We start from the raw sequence: 14129 nt of genomic DNA, 5'->3' as shown, positions 1-14129 counted from the left end.
ACGAAGTAGAGATAAACCCGTAACGGAATTACGGTACTGAGGAGAGAAGAGCAATTTATCACGACGATGTTCTGGTATGGTCAAGGATACTTCGCATTCGCTCCCGGAATGGTGGGATGACTATTACATACTATACATTAATATTTCTGCATTGTTGTATAGAATTGACTTGCTGTTATACTCCCGCATGAATGCAAAGCAAAGCGAATAGAAGATGACAGACAATTGCTTTAAGTTATAGTTACCTTGAATTCTTTTCTGCCTACTTTAGTAGGTAGGTCACACCGCCACACACCTACATGTATGTGTATTGTATTGTACTTAGAGAGATCTATATACCCTGAACAACTTGAAGCTGAATGCTACAGAATTTACCTTCAATGTTCGTACAATACATCTTCAACATGGTAAGTTACCGTAAGTAGGCTTACCTAGATAGGTAGGTACCTGTTAGGTATACAGATTGCCACTTCATCGGCGAAATTACGATGCAAATCATGATGAGCAATAATGAAGCTGATGATGCTAATGATGATGATAAGTTCCCCTTCCAATATCCTAGGTAGGTTAAGCTGTTCTCGGCCCCAGTATTTACTCCATAGGGGGTAACAATATTCAAGGCTCTGCTAGGTACACCAGTACACTACAAAAGAAGGAAAGCACGCGAAGAAGCTGCCACGCATCTTGATAGGTCCCCAGTCGGAGACACACGGCCGAACGATCAGACCCTTGTCAGATGCATTAGTGGAAGAACGAACAGGGGATAAAATGCATGGCCTAGCCGAACCCCTGTTCATCATCCTACCTGGTAGACCCCAAATCCCATGCCATACCATCCATCCAATCCATCCATTCATCCTCCATTCTTTCATTCCCACCACCGGCTGACTTAGGGGGAGCTGAGCTTTTTCAGGTCCGTACGAATTATATTCAGCTACCTAAGTAAGTACATTTTCTCGTAAGCGTACGGATCCTGTCCAGTGAGATAAGTAGTTAATATGAAATCTTAGTTTAAACGAATAGATGATACTCTTACGATTGAAAAAAAAATATTTACAAAGAATTACAAAATCTTCCGCATCCGAAGCTCGACCGCGCTTCAAGAAGGTGAGCGACTCGATGAATGAGATGTTAACAACGAGTTTGCCTCGGTATATACTACCTAGTATAACTATCAACCTTGTAGGCCTAAATTACCTACTGCTTCCATACCTAGTAGGCTAGGTACCTGGTTAGGTCAATAAATGAATCGTAATATAGGTGGTAATGATGAGCCTAGGCACTAAAAAGCAACCCGGGATCTTGGGTGCATGGAGCTTTTTGGGGGGCCGAGGCGGGTACTAAAATCAAAGTCAAGCAGGGTTTTACATAGTAGCTTCAATGTTCTAGTGGCATAACTACTACATGGTAGATACCTACTGCTTACATCCTCACCAACCATATACTTACACAGTCCAGCATAACCATTTTCTATGTGGACTTCATATCTCCTATTCATTGCTTTCTAAACACTGTATAGCTCTTCCCCCCCTTGGGTGCACGTGTATGTATGAGTGTAAGTGCAAAAAGTGCGTGTGGGTGGGTGTGTGTCCCTGTCTGCCCTCTCAATATTGCGGCTGTTCCAATATCCTCTCCCTCCTTAATTAATGACCCGGTTTCCCTCCAATTATCTTCGCCTAAGGCCTGGGTGTCCTTCTAGGGAGGCATGTTCTTTTGTTTGAAGAGGTCCTGGTCGACGCTGGAGGCCCCCCAGAGATTTCGGTACTGAGCTATGCATATGTAGCTCGTTCTCTCCGCGCTTATTGTATGTACGATGCTCACCGGCTAGTTCTTACCACAGTAGGCTTACTGCTCTTTCTACCCACGTGTGCTGGTACCTACACTCTCACTACGTTGGTACAGGCCAAGATCCAGCAAGCCACCATCCATCACAGACGAAACCCTACAAAGGCAGAGCCGTACATGCTAGGTACCTACATATAGTACCTACTATACGTAGATCAGTATTTGTATGTACATCAACAATAGCGGAATCTTCAGCGGCCGGAATACATCTTATTTACATATGTACATGACGTATTAGATAGATGCAATATTTAAACGGCAAAGCTGTAACAGCTCAAATGTTGGAATCAAGGTTCAAGGTACTGTCAATATATCAAAACACGATTTATAGTTATCAGCATCTAAGATCGAAACAGAGTTTCTTAGTAGATCCATTTCCCGAGAGCTTAAGAATTTAGAGTACCTATGTACTATGTATCAGCACCAAGGCCTTTCCCACCCCTTTACAACTTTACACTCCTGACCTGCATACTACATACATACCTAACTTACGTACCTGCCATTTAGTACATGCACGTCCGGCAACACTTCAGCCCATGGAAACTAGTGTGGTCTGGAGGTTAGTTGACATGGTCTAGCCCTGATCATATCCCCTAGATCATCTTACCAAGATCATCTTACCACCTACATACCTACCCACCTACCTATAACTACATACCAATCTTTAGTATATGTAATAACTTGTATAAGAGAAATCTAATCGGAGTGATCTTCATAAACCGGTAAAGAGACAAGATTGAGTTCATTGGGCTTGTCGAGAAAAAAAAAACAAGTTGATACAACAGTTACCGCCTTATGGACCTAACAGCCTGAGGCTACCTATCAAGATAGCACCAAGATACCAAGCTATCAAGTAACCAGGACTACCTGCCCTAGCAAGGATCCAACCAATCGCCCAACAGAGTATATAAATTCGACAGGCGCCTCCCGCCGCCATTCTTATGATCGACGTCTCCACCTTTGGAACAACCTTTAAAGCTACCAAGGTAGTATGAGCTTGCCTATCAAGGGAACTTCCTAGCATATTTCTTCTTTCCCGAAATAGCCAATCCGTCTATCAACCCTACGATATCGCTTCCACCCCCCAACGCTCTCGACGACATTAACGAACCCAATTTGGTTTGGGGCTTCCCCCGAGCCATACCCCATCATCAGTCATATCTTCTTTCAAATAGAGATCCATTGGTCACAACGAAAGAGGAGCAGTGATAGTGAGTTGACGACTACCTTAACCGTATTACATCAATATAGATCACGACTACCTAGTGTATTATCACTACAGCTATCGAATGCTAAGAAAGTGGATTCTTAGATCTTTATAATAAACTTTTTCTTCAACTGGACCGACCCAACCCGTATGCTACCCTAGGTAGGGGCGTATTACTTCACGATTATTGTAATAGGTATTGTTAGCTCAGCTGGATATTAAACCTCATAGGAGAGACGATTAGTCGTATTCCTAGCTCCGACCTAGTTGGCTTCGGATTTGGGAATAGAGATATGGAAGGGATTGCAAGTAGCTTTACATCACGCAGACCAGCAGCTCTCGCACTTCCTCACTTTCATCTCCCATATCCAAGCCCACCACCATTGGACATTCAAGTCCCTAGTATGCCATATTTTACCTTTCAATCCCCCAAAATGGATTCATCCCGTTCTTATGATTATACTTCCTCGCTCAAACCCAATCAAGACATGCCATCGCCTGATTCCCAATATGATTCGATGAATCGACGACTTTCAGGCAGCAGATCTCTGACTTCTACCACAGGAGTAAGTGGCAGCGACAACATAAGTCCACTTTCATCGGGGCTCGACAGCAATAGCTCCCAGACTTCCCAGGCAGGACTTCACCTTTATCATCCCCAGACTAGCTGGTCTCTGCCGGGAAACTCGACTTATACACACAGTCCGATGAATCACGGAGCACAAGCTGGGCTCATGCAGCCCAACTACAACCGCTCGATCTACACTCCCACTGGGCCTCCAGCCTATAATCGAAACTCGCAATCACCAGCGACAGCAGACGGTCTCGCAACTCCAGCCTACGAAAGTGCATCATCTCCCTTTCCGCAGTCTATACAAGGAGGTGGTGCAAATCAATCTACTTTGCTTTCACAGTCTTCTAGTCAGCAATCCCTTCAAAGCACGATTATGAACTCCCACACGCCAGGGTCGCAACCTCCCACCCCTTCGACGACATCATCCCAAGATGGTTACTCGCGTGCTCAGTCGGGTCCCAACTATTATACGACACAAAGCTCTTCGACCCACCAGTCTTCTTACCCAGCGTACCCCCCCATGCATCATTCCCCACCCCAGACGTCCCCAGTGACAACAGGATCGTACTCTAGGGGTATCACGACACTAAGCCCACACCAACATAACTCTCCTATGCAAGCCCCGCATTACCAATCTAGGCCATACCCAAGCTACAACCAGATGTCCTTGGGACCAGGTGCCGTTCTATCGAATATGTCAAACCCGGGTGGCCAGATGACCATTGTGGGTGGTATGAACCCGATCCAGCAGGGATATCCATCGCCGCATCTCGTCAGTCCGCAAACAATGTACTCGCATGGCCAACAGAATTCACTGCCGGATCGTCCATTTCGGTGTGATTTATGTCCCACATCATTTAACAGGAACCACGACCTGAAGAGACACAAGAGAATTCATCTCGCAATCAAACCATTTCCATGTAAATTTTGCGATAAGAGTTTTTCCAGAAAAGATGCCTTGAAAGTATGCCACTTCTACCCCTGTGTCCCCCTTCCTCCGAATGACTCGAATCTTTCGAAGAAAAATGCTAACCAAGGAACAACAATAACAGCGACATAGACTGGTGAAGGGCTGTGGAAATGGAAAAGATTCGCCGAGCGATCACAATAGCAGATCGCCACGGGATGATTCGATCCGCGATATGGACGGACCCTCAGGTTCCTCACGTGAAATTAAGCAAGAGCCCTAAGAAACAATTTGAAGACAGGCCACAACAAGAATCGATAGGAGTATAGCTTAGGAAGCTGTTATATTTCATGTTGTGTTCATACGGAGGAATACCCTACGTATTATAGCGAACCGAGAACGGCAGGACACCGGGAAAAAGGGATTGGAGTCTACGGCTTCGGCTTTTGCGCAAGGGCACGAATAATGCTCTACGAGATACAAAAACCTACGGCAAACACTCACGATTTAATATGGATATTCACGGCGTTTTGATTTGAGAGGGCCAAACAGGGGCACCACACTAGACCGGTTTTCTAGAACGGGTCTCCCTTCCTTGGTGCTCCGGATGTGTATACGTGGGGAAGGGCACGATAGATGTTGAAAATATTGTTTATGAAGCAGGTGAAATTACTTGGGTAGGGAATGGTTTTCGCTATAGGATTGGATTCCTATTCAAGCACCAAGCACACGGCACTATACCCCCATCTTGATGGTGAATTGTTGCCATGTATTGTGGAATAAGTCTTTTTCTAAGCTGGCTCCACACAACGCACGAACATGGTAGGCGTTAGGAGTTCACGAGACCACGGATATGTACACTTGAGAGCGGGAGGATTGTATGATACCGTACAAAGATAGATTATGGCTCGTTCGAATAGGTTATCGGGTTTATTGCCCTTCGTGCTACCTTTAGTATTGGGTTCGGCGTTAGTCAGGATATTCTGGCCACTTTCATTCTTCCCAACTGTATATAGACAACAAAAACCCCCACGAACGCAATAACTTAGGTAGCTCGAATATCTCGGACGAAGCTAGCCAAATTATAGGACTCGAAGTCAGTTTTCTCGATAAGATTATGATCACTACTTTCCAAGTAATAATAATAATTGCGGTGGCAGAGTTTGATAGGGCTATATTGGCCTTGAAGCATCCCGATTCTACAAGAACGACTACGGGATACTTGATTGCCACATGTAATAGATGTGTATCTACTGTGTACAAGTACAATTGGTTTTATTCTACCTATCTACCAGGTATGTAAAGTATCTGCCTAGTAGTTTTAGGTGTGTATATACATCATACCCTTGGTCTTCTGGAAAGGGGACGCCCATTTTCAGGTCCTGGGTACGCTATAATATGATATTGGGGGGTATTAAAAGCAACACTAACTAAATAGGTACCCAACCATCGCGCCACTTCCTCCTGGCCTGATCAGCCTTGATGAACATGAGGTACTTTTCTAAGCTTAAGTACATGCCTAGTCAAACGCCGCGAGGATAGCCCTCGTCGATTATAGTACGCAGCTACTTAATTGTCTCCTGGGTACATAGCCCCTGGTATACTACATCGTAGCCATTAGATGAGGTAGATATTTACCTTCTACGCATTGCACCTAATAACCCTGTCTTGGGTACCTGTCTACCTACATAAGTGCCTATATGAGTGTAGGGGGGATATCTTGGATGATGGTAGGAAAGGGTATACCCATGGATCCTACTGCTTCACTGATGAAGATTGGTGTAAGTGATGTGCTCAACTTTGACATGTCCACACCATCCACCCTAAACCAATGAACAAATCCCGAGCCTGTAGAGAGCAGCAGGCGAGTGAATACAACATCCATAGCCAAGCTACGCGGCCACCTGGGGTGAGGCAGGAACTATTCGCCCAAAGACTTCAATACCCCTCGAATCTCGATCCCTCTCAAGCCAAGGAATGCGCTACATCTCAGCTGGTGGCAACCACGCTACACACTCCGCTGTAGCGTATGCACCTACCGATATATACGGGACTAGCAGGCATTGCTTCTCGATGTTGGGCTTTACCTACGGGTTGGCCCACCGTCTAACCAACCCAACTAACCTGCCTACGTACCTATATGCATGTTTTGTATGAATGTATGTATCTACCAGGTCGCTCACTACAGGTGCTCATAGTATGTACGATGTACTGGGTTAGTTGACAACCAACCAGCCAACCAGTCAGCGGAGTTTCCGCCCCCTCGCACCGTGATCGACATACGCTGGAAGCGCCGCCGATCCAACGACTCTGAGAGGTTCGAGGCAGCAGACTTGCTTCACTAGTCAAGACAACCATATGCAGCCCAGCCGGCTTCCAGCTTTTTGAGATCACCCACATAACCATACATACCTACATACATACATGCCTAGGTAGGTAGGTATGTACCTACCTAATATACGCACGTAAGGCAAATATTCTTGGCAGCCTTGGAAGCTTGGAATAGCTGGGTAGTAAGATTTATGTAGTCGTAGTCGTCGTAGTCGTCGTCGTTGTAGTTATCGGCACCGAGTTCGCACCCCCACAGTTCGATGGATGCAGCGGCCACATGGTGAGGCTGAAGATGCTGACAGTTATTGTCTCTAAGTGTATGGCCAAGGAGCATCCAGTAGTCTACCTATTTACTTTATCTTACATTTCTACTACTGTATCTGTTTCTCTAACGTATTTCTTGGTCGCCTTATGTAGCCACCACTACATTTTCCCATGACAATATTTTCACTGACAGGGACAGCATCATGGCATTTTGGTCTGTACATAATCAAACCCTCTAGGGACCCTTTATTTCTTTACTTCTCATATTTATGGGCTATCTAACGTAGAGTGTATTGATCTATCTTCATCCACAACAGTTACTCTACTCCAGTTGTATGATTCTATGGCCCCATTGCTATTTACGGGTTTAACCAACCTGCCTATGAAGCTAACCCTCATTATGTCTCAGTTATCTATTTCCTTTTTTTCTTCTTTCATCTTGGAATTTGTGAAACACGCAATGGACAAGTCCGACGCTTGAGGGAAAAGTAAACTCCAAATGGATCTACGAGGTTTCTTCGAGATTTCAACCATGATTGGGTGGGCAATTCCGTGTTCTGGGTCTTAATGATAGGTTGCGAGTACCTTAGAAATGACCTTAGCAGTTGGCCTTCATTTCCTCCCGCGTCCAATGATGCAGGGCCAAGCAGCTTTTTTTATTTTTTATTATTTACGTCTTTTTTATAACTTGTAACTTGTCATTTTCAAGGTACCTTATTCCGGCTACATACGCCAACCCCCATTAGGAATGTATAAGAATGCTCTCAGGAGTAGTTTCGTTACACAGGATCTTTCACTGTCAAGGGGGGCTTAGCTACCTAGATGTATGTAACTATGTAGGTAACTACGAATTACAGTACAGTACATACTTCTTTCTTAGAACTTCACAAATGCTCGTAAACTACTTACATGCATGTTCCTTCTTGTAAGACACCTCGCAACCCACACGCAGACCTAACTTGTCTCCAATACTGAGTAAGCATACCTACCGGTATCTACTCTAGGCCTATGGTTATCCAGTCTGTGAAACAACGTTATACCTGTGTCTTGTGTGCTTCTACACAGACCTGTCTCGTGTCCTGCTTGCTTACATGTCTACGTATTCCCCATCTCCCCGACTACATACCTTCTGGGCATGTATGTAGCTTTTATTATCGGCGACTAAGGAGGCTCGTGTAATACCCATTATTTTCCTTCTCTCACCCCCCTTGTCCACGTCTATCCCCTACGATGTGTTTTCGTCCGGTCACAAATCACCTATCTCCGTTAGGGCCGAGCTTCGGGAAACACGATTAATCAGATTGGCTGGAGGGGAGAGATTTTGATAATCGTTTCATAATACGAATCATTTATAAGACCAGTTAGGTATTGGTATTAAGTAGGTACCTGGGGATCAATAAACAAATATTCCCAATATTCTAGTGCCATCCATACACTATCGACTAGATGCCATGCCATGCTGCAGGGATCTAAACTTGGACCGCTAAGTTCCGTCCACCTGTGCGGTTGAAGATTCGAAGACATTGCTGCATAAACATTGGAGGCTTTTTTCAGGGTCCTGAGAGGCTGAAAACGCCAGAAGTTCCATATTTCTTTCTTTCGTTTTCCAATCCCGTAGGGCATAGTTGCGGGAGACTGCCGCTTGCTTCTTCTTTTCGATAGCACACACACACACACACACACACCCTGTCCGTGTTTCCAACGATGCTAGGTGCTATGAATGGGCTATCAAAACCTACATATCCTACCTATGTAGGTACATAGGTATGCAACCAAGTTGCGGCTTTTCCCGTTTGGGGATCCCAAGGCGGCGACTGCGGCGAATAGCGGGATTCCATCGATATCGTAACTGTGGCGCTGGGGCTATCTCAAATGTCCACCGCTTGCTCGTGACCTAGGAATTGGAGATTGGGGAATCAAATCCATAGGCTACGACTAACCTATCGGCATCGATTGGGATGTGATGTGATGCGATGGGATAGGATAGGATGGATGTAAATAATACCGGGTGCTATTACACAGTACACGCTTGACACTCGGCTCGAACGCGGAGAAAATTCTCACTGGCCAGGACATGTTCTTTGAGTGAGACGAGACGAGACGAGAGAATTCATCTTACTCATCCCCCTTACATACAATTTCTTGTCCTCGGTTACCCTCCAACCAAAACGGGGGCCCTCTTACCAAGTGTCGTTAAATTAGACTCGGGTGTCCCATTCTCTTTGTCGGGCGACCGCCCCCAGTTCTCGGCTCTCTCGGGTACGCTATGATTATACGGGTGCGCATTACGGCATCTTGAGAGCTTGCTGTCATTCGTACTAACCTTACCTGTCTCTACCTACTAGGTATCCTATCCTATCCTAACGTAGGTACCTACCTTCCTCCCTGAGGTTTACTTTGGTAGGTACGCAAGTAGCGTATCTATCTGATCTAGGCATGTAATAAGTAAGTAAGTAAGCAACGCGTAGCACCAAACGGTACGCGGGACACAAAGGGGCCCGCCAGCGCATCGAACATCGAACACGTTCATCAGATGATATGCCTTTGGTCCGTATGCATGTATCCGCCTTCAAAAAAAGACTCAAGGGTAAGGATCTTTTTAAAAAGAGACTGAGACGAACCCCCTATACCATCCCGTCCGCGGGCGGCTGACTGAGTTGCCGACGGGCCACACAGGACTTTTGTCGGGTGCACAGAAGAATCAGTTGTCTCTCTCTCTCTCTCTCTCTCCTTAGGGGGGTGTGGGGGGAAGGGGTAGTGGATGGTGGGGGGGCGGGATCTTGCAGTTGCGTCGCCAGACCTGACCTACCTAGTACCTAGCACCTAGTCTAGTCTACAGAAATATCACCGAGAGACAAATATGTATTTGTATCTTCAGCGAAAGGAAGCAATCAAATGCAAGGGATTTGGAAGAAAGAAAGAAAAGAAAAGAATAGAGAGAAGAAACGGCCGGTGATTGCGCCTTATCTGTGCGACTCTAGGTACGGCAGAAGAAGACTGGGAAGCACAAGGACTCGATGCCACAAGGGGGAGAGGGGGGGGGGCTACTTTGTTGTTGGAAATATGCCTACATGTTAGTTGATCACTTCTCTGTTAGGCTATCAACGCGTCGTTCTGCATTTCTGTGTGTAGAGTGGGAGGGGGTGGGGTGAGTGAGTGGAAGATGAAAAGATGGGAGAGCCAGCAGCAGGGAGAGGGGAGACGGCTGGCTGCAGCTCGGCATATTTCTGCAGTGACTTCGTCCGAGTCAGCGTGTGTGCGACACGGACATTTATATCCAGTCGTCCAGGGAAATCCATGGGTTCTTTTGATTTTTTCTTTCTTTGTGTGTGTGTGTGTGTGTGTGTGTGTGTGTGTGTGTGTGTGTGTGTGTGTGTGTGTGTGTGTGTGTGTGTGTAGTGGTGCTTGTGTGCTCATACACTGTCGGTGTTCGTCCACAATAGAGTGGCGCTGACGTGTTGCCCCCCTACCCCTGAGCCTTCACTTACCAACTAGATGTGTGTGAGCACGCCTCTTACATGGCGGTCCTTGTCAAATTTCCCTCCTTTGAGACCCAGAATGCACATAATATAGCCCTCCGTGTTCCCTCCCCCAATCCCACTTAGTGATCAGGGTCTGACGTTGCTTCCGAGAGAGTGTTGTGATATTTCTTCCAGGAACCATTGCTGTCAATATGTACCACCCCAGCTTCCTAATAGTGCCTCGGCAATGCAGTCCGTGAATACGTGTCACGACAGCGAGATCTGGGGGACAAAAAAGCTACATAACCGTAACGTGCTCGCTAGACATGCCTAGATGTTCGTCACGTACCATCAGATAAGAATAGTATCGTATGATGGATACGAACAGCAAAGCTGATGGTTAATAAAAAGGCACACGAGGTAGGTAACTAAGTAATCTTCGTGACCTCGTGAATCGAAATGACTTTTACTCGAAACTTTTACGAGGACTTTATCGCATGATTTATTTTCTTCTGTGGTTCTTCTTAGCTGTACTCGAACAACGATTCTCATTAGCTTAAGAAGGTAAGCAGCTCGTGAGCTATCGAAGAGCTGCTCTAGGTCGGTACATGTTGGCAATATGGTGCAAATATCAAACTTCCTGTGATACAGATCGAGCACGGAGCCGAGGCTACGGAACATCGCCCTATGATGCATAGGTTAAATGAGTCCGTAGAGCGCCTCTTGTATGAAATCTATGTAGACTGCATCTTGCATTCATTGAAACGAACTCCTAGCCCTAATAGTCCCCTTTTAAAATAGTGACAGGTGTGCCTTGCGAGTGTACCTGTAGGTAGGCAGTCTAAGGTCCAATATATTGACCTATCTAGTACTGCAGGCCCTTTCAATAGCTTGGAAGTCATTTCATGATCTGTTAAATCAGACACCAATAGTTTAAGAAAACTACTAGGTCGGTAGCCCGAGGATAAGATCCATGTCCGCGTATATCGTAGGTGTCAATACTAAAGTAGTTGTGAATATCAAATTGCACATGCATACCAGGTACTTGAGTTCACATAAGACTGTGGTGGTATAAGGAGGTACCTACCTATGAATCTCCAAGGAATAGTAGTTATTAGGGCCATTCCGTGCTAAATGTTAGTCGGTAACCTAGGCTACGATGGCCTTGATTACTGGTAATGTGGTACAGCCGATTTAGGTGTAACAACACTTCGTAAGACCTTGAACAACAATGACTTAGTATGAGAAAACAAGCCTTGCCTTTAGTCCCGTGAAATCTATTATAGCCACAAGTATTGGCTTCTCTTAATACAGTCATCTAGGGTTGAAGCTTAGCTGTATGTGTAGAACGAAGTAGATTCCCGGTCACTAGCGATCTTCGGGGCCTAAGGCTTCAACTACTCAAACGCTACGGGCACCTGGGCAGCTATAAATACTGCAGAGCATATTAGTAACATGGATTCAACTTATATCCACAGAGATTAGATATAAGTTTATCGATGTGCTCCTATTACTATATACTATTTACTCTATTTCAACACGAAAGCTAAACCCCACGTTTCGCCAGACAACAAACCCATGTATCAAAGACTCTCTATTTTTCAAAACAACGATGTTCTATCTTCTAGGTTCCACCTCGTGTCACTATTTACATGAGTACGTACCAAGTAGTACTTCATATCAATATGTAGTTCAATATACGTTGATCTATTAAGGCTCACGATCTTGATATTTTGGTAGGAACCACGCCCGGAAAACCCACGTGAACCCGAAAGGGGTCTACTTATTATTAGAGTCGGGGCCCTCCTAACTAGAGGTTATATGTGTAGAATGAAAGCCAATCGATATCACCTTATGGCTAGGTACTTAGAGTACACGTAGGCTATGTGAGGTAATGAATTATAACAACGAATGCGTCCCAGTATAAAGTAGTGAACCTCCCTGGCATATGTTCAGGGGGGGCGAGTGAGAAAGTGGATACGTGAACATCTATGAAACCAACTCAAAAGACGTAGTAACAACTATTTAGGCATATGCCAAACGATTATACAGATAACCGTAAAGTACCTACCTTGAAAATTCATCGCATTATCGTTGTATGGTTAAATCGCACCCTCTACCTCGTAGGATATGGCACGTGACAGCACCTTGAGGTCGTTGCTTTCATATCACGTGTCGTCTTCATACGGCTAGAGGATCATGATTAACCATGACCCTTTCCTAATTAAGCCTAGCCATTTATCATTTTCAGGTCCCCGAATATTACCCCTATTCATTACCCCTATTTGGGGCTCGTTCTGGTATATTAGGTAGCCAGCCTGCACAATGAGTTGAGAAGTTATCCAGTAGCTCCCTTAGAATGTAGACTCCCTATGTGTTTATCTAGGGTTATGTTCTCAATGGACACATTCTATCACATGTCTCATTGATTAGATTAGCGTACTTGATTTGATTAAAAATAAACAGTGTAGTTATCAATTAGGGGGTGCGGTCCACGTATTATCGTCCCTGCCGAAATAAAGAATTGGATACTCAATAGAGACCATTATTTCCAATCATGATAAACTCTCATAAAATCGTTCACTTTACTCCCTCCCCAATAGCTGATTGGTTGATTCCTCGCTTATATTTCCGTTGAGGTCAGTCCTTCATCCCTTGCGCTCACTTGCCGCCGCCCAGGTCCGGTCCCAGTTCTGCAAGTAGACTGTGGTAGACGGTCTCTCATACGGCTCGCCGATAGCGGCCTGTTCGTGTGTCTGGAGGTTAAGCACATATTGTACCAGTGGTGATGACCCTGGCTGAGTCGATTCATTAGGGATAGGAAGTTGGGCCGTCTTGGCTTTCTTGGACGTTTTAGGGGGAAATTCGATGCTGATGACAATTTTGAGCATATATGCTATGGAATTGGAGGACCAGGAGCTCATCTTCTTACCTGCGTCTACCCATGATGCCAACTAAGTACCTATGTAGGTATAGAAGGCTTGTTTCTCCGTAGGTATGAGGAGTGATGTTGTATAGAAACCTTAGGAGCCGATGCCGGATTGTAAATATGGTATACTCGTGGACTGTTCGTTCGTGGATCTCGGGTAGACACCTGAGGTTAGAAGTCACTCTTTATATAACACACTATTCATGATCGATAATTAGGCAACTAGCATGTTCCGTACCTAGTACCGTAGGAAATTTATGTTTATCATGGAGGTTATTCGTATTCAAATTTTAGGGAACCTAATACACACCTGTCAGTCCCTTCATTCGTAATGCACTCGCGGCTTTGCCGTCTAGAGGATTGTTGGTCCCTTCCCTACGTATAAGTTAGGGGTCGTTTGTATGTGTTATGTTTCAAATGAGCCGCACACAGTACGTTAGGGTGTGCTACACTATGGTCATATGCCATTATCTATCTGTAGGGACCCTCTCAAACTTGGAAGATGGACAAGACAGGACATAATTTCTAAGGGGACTGATAAGGATGAATATATTGTCCACGACACCAAGCTCCGTGGCGAAATTCTGGCAGAGCTTATTGGGCACATTGCG

At 45.3% G+C, this 14129-nt stretch overlaps 3 protein-coding genes across 3 annotated transcripts; 2 read left to right on the top strand and 1 right to left on the bottom strand.

Annotated features, from left to right (window-relative positions):
- Positions 1-1727: 1727 nt before the first annotated feature.
- Positions 1728-2540, top strand: GGS25DRAFT_411021 (uncharacterized protein). Its single transcript, XM_049258496.1, has 4 exons — positions 1728-1969; positions 2088-2144; positions 2202-2404; positions 2538-2540. The coding sequence occupies exons 1-3, from the start codon at positions 1807-1809 to the stop codon at positions 2306-2308; spliced, it is 327 nt and encodes a 108-aa protein (XP_049113820.1). The 5' UTR covers positions 1728-1806; the 3' UTR covers positions 2309-2404; positions 2538-2540.
- Positions 2541-3486: 946 nt separating this feature from the next.
- On the top strand, positions 3487-4816 carry GGS25DRAFT_524534 (uncharacterized protein; the record flags this gene model as incomplete). The annotated part of the gene is made up of 2 exons (XM_049264624.1): positions 3487-4590; positions 4679-4816. The coding sequence occupies 2 exons, from the start codon at positions 3487-3489 to the stop codon at positions 4814-4816; spliced, it is 1242 nt and encodes a 413-aa protein (XP_049113819.1).
- An 8146-nt stretch (positions 4817-12962) lies between these two features.
- GGS25DRAFT_503171 (uncharacterized protein) lies at positions 12963-13656 on the bottom strand. The gene is made up of 2 exons (XM_049262056.1): positions 13522-13656; positions 12963-13460 (listed from the first exon to the last, which is right to left on the bottom strand). Exons 1-2 carry the CDS (start codon positions 13533-13535, stop codon positions 13238-13240), a joined length of 237 nt encoding a protein of 78 aa, XP_049113818.1. The 5' UTR covers positions 13536-13656; the 3' UTR covers positions 12963-13237.
- Between the last annotated feature and the right edge of the window lie 473 nt (positions 13657-14129).

Source organism: Hypoxylon fragiforme (genome assembly GCF_022984875.1).
Source record: "Hypoxylon fragiforme strain CBS 206.31 chromosome Unknown GGS25scaffold_8, whole genome shotgun sequence".
Lineage (NCBI taxonomy): Eukaryota > Fungi > Ascomycota > Sordariomycetes > Xylariales > Hypoxylaceae > Hypoxylon > Hypoxylon fragiforme.
The sequence above is the reverse complement of the archived record's forward strand: the minus strand, read 5'-3'. Positions and strand labels throughout refer to the sequence as shown.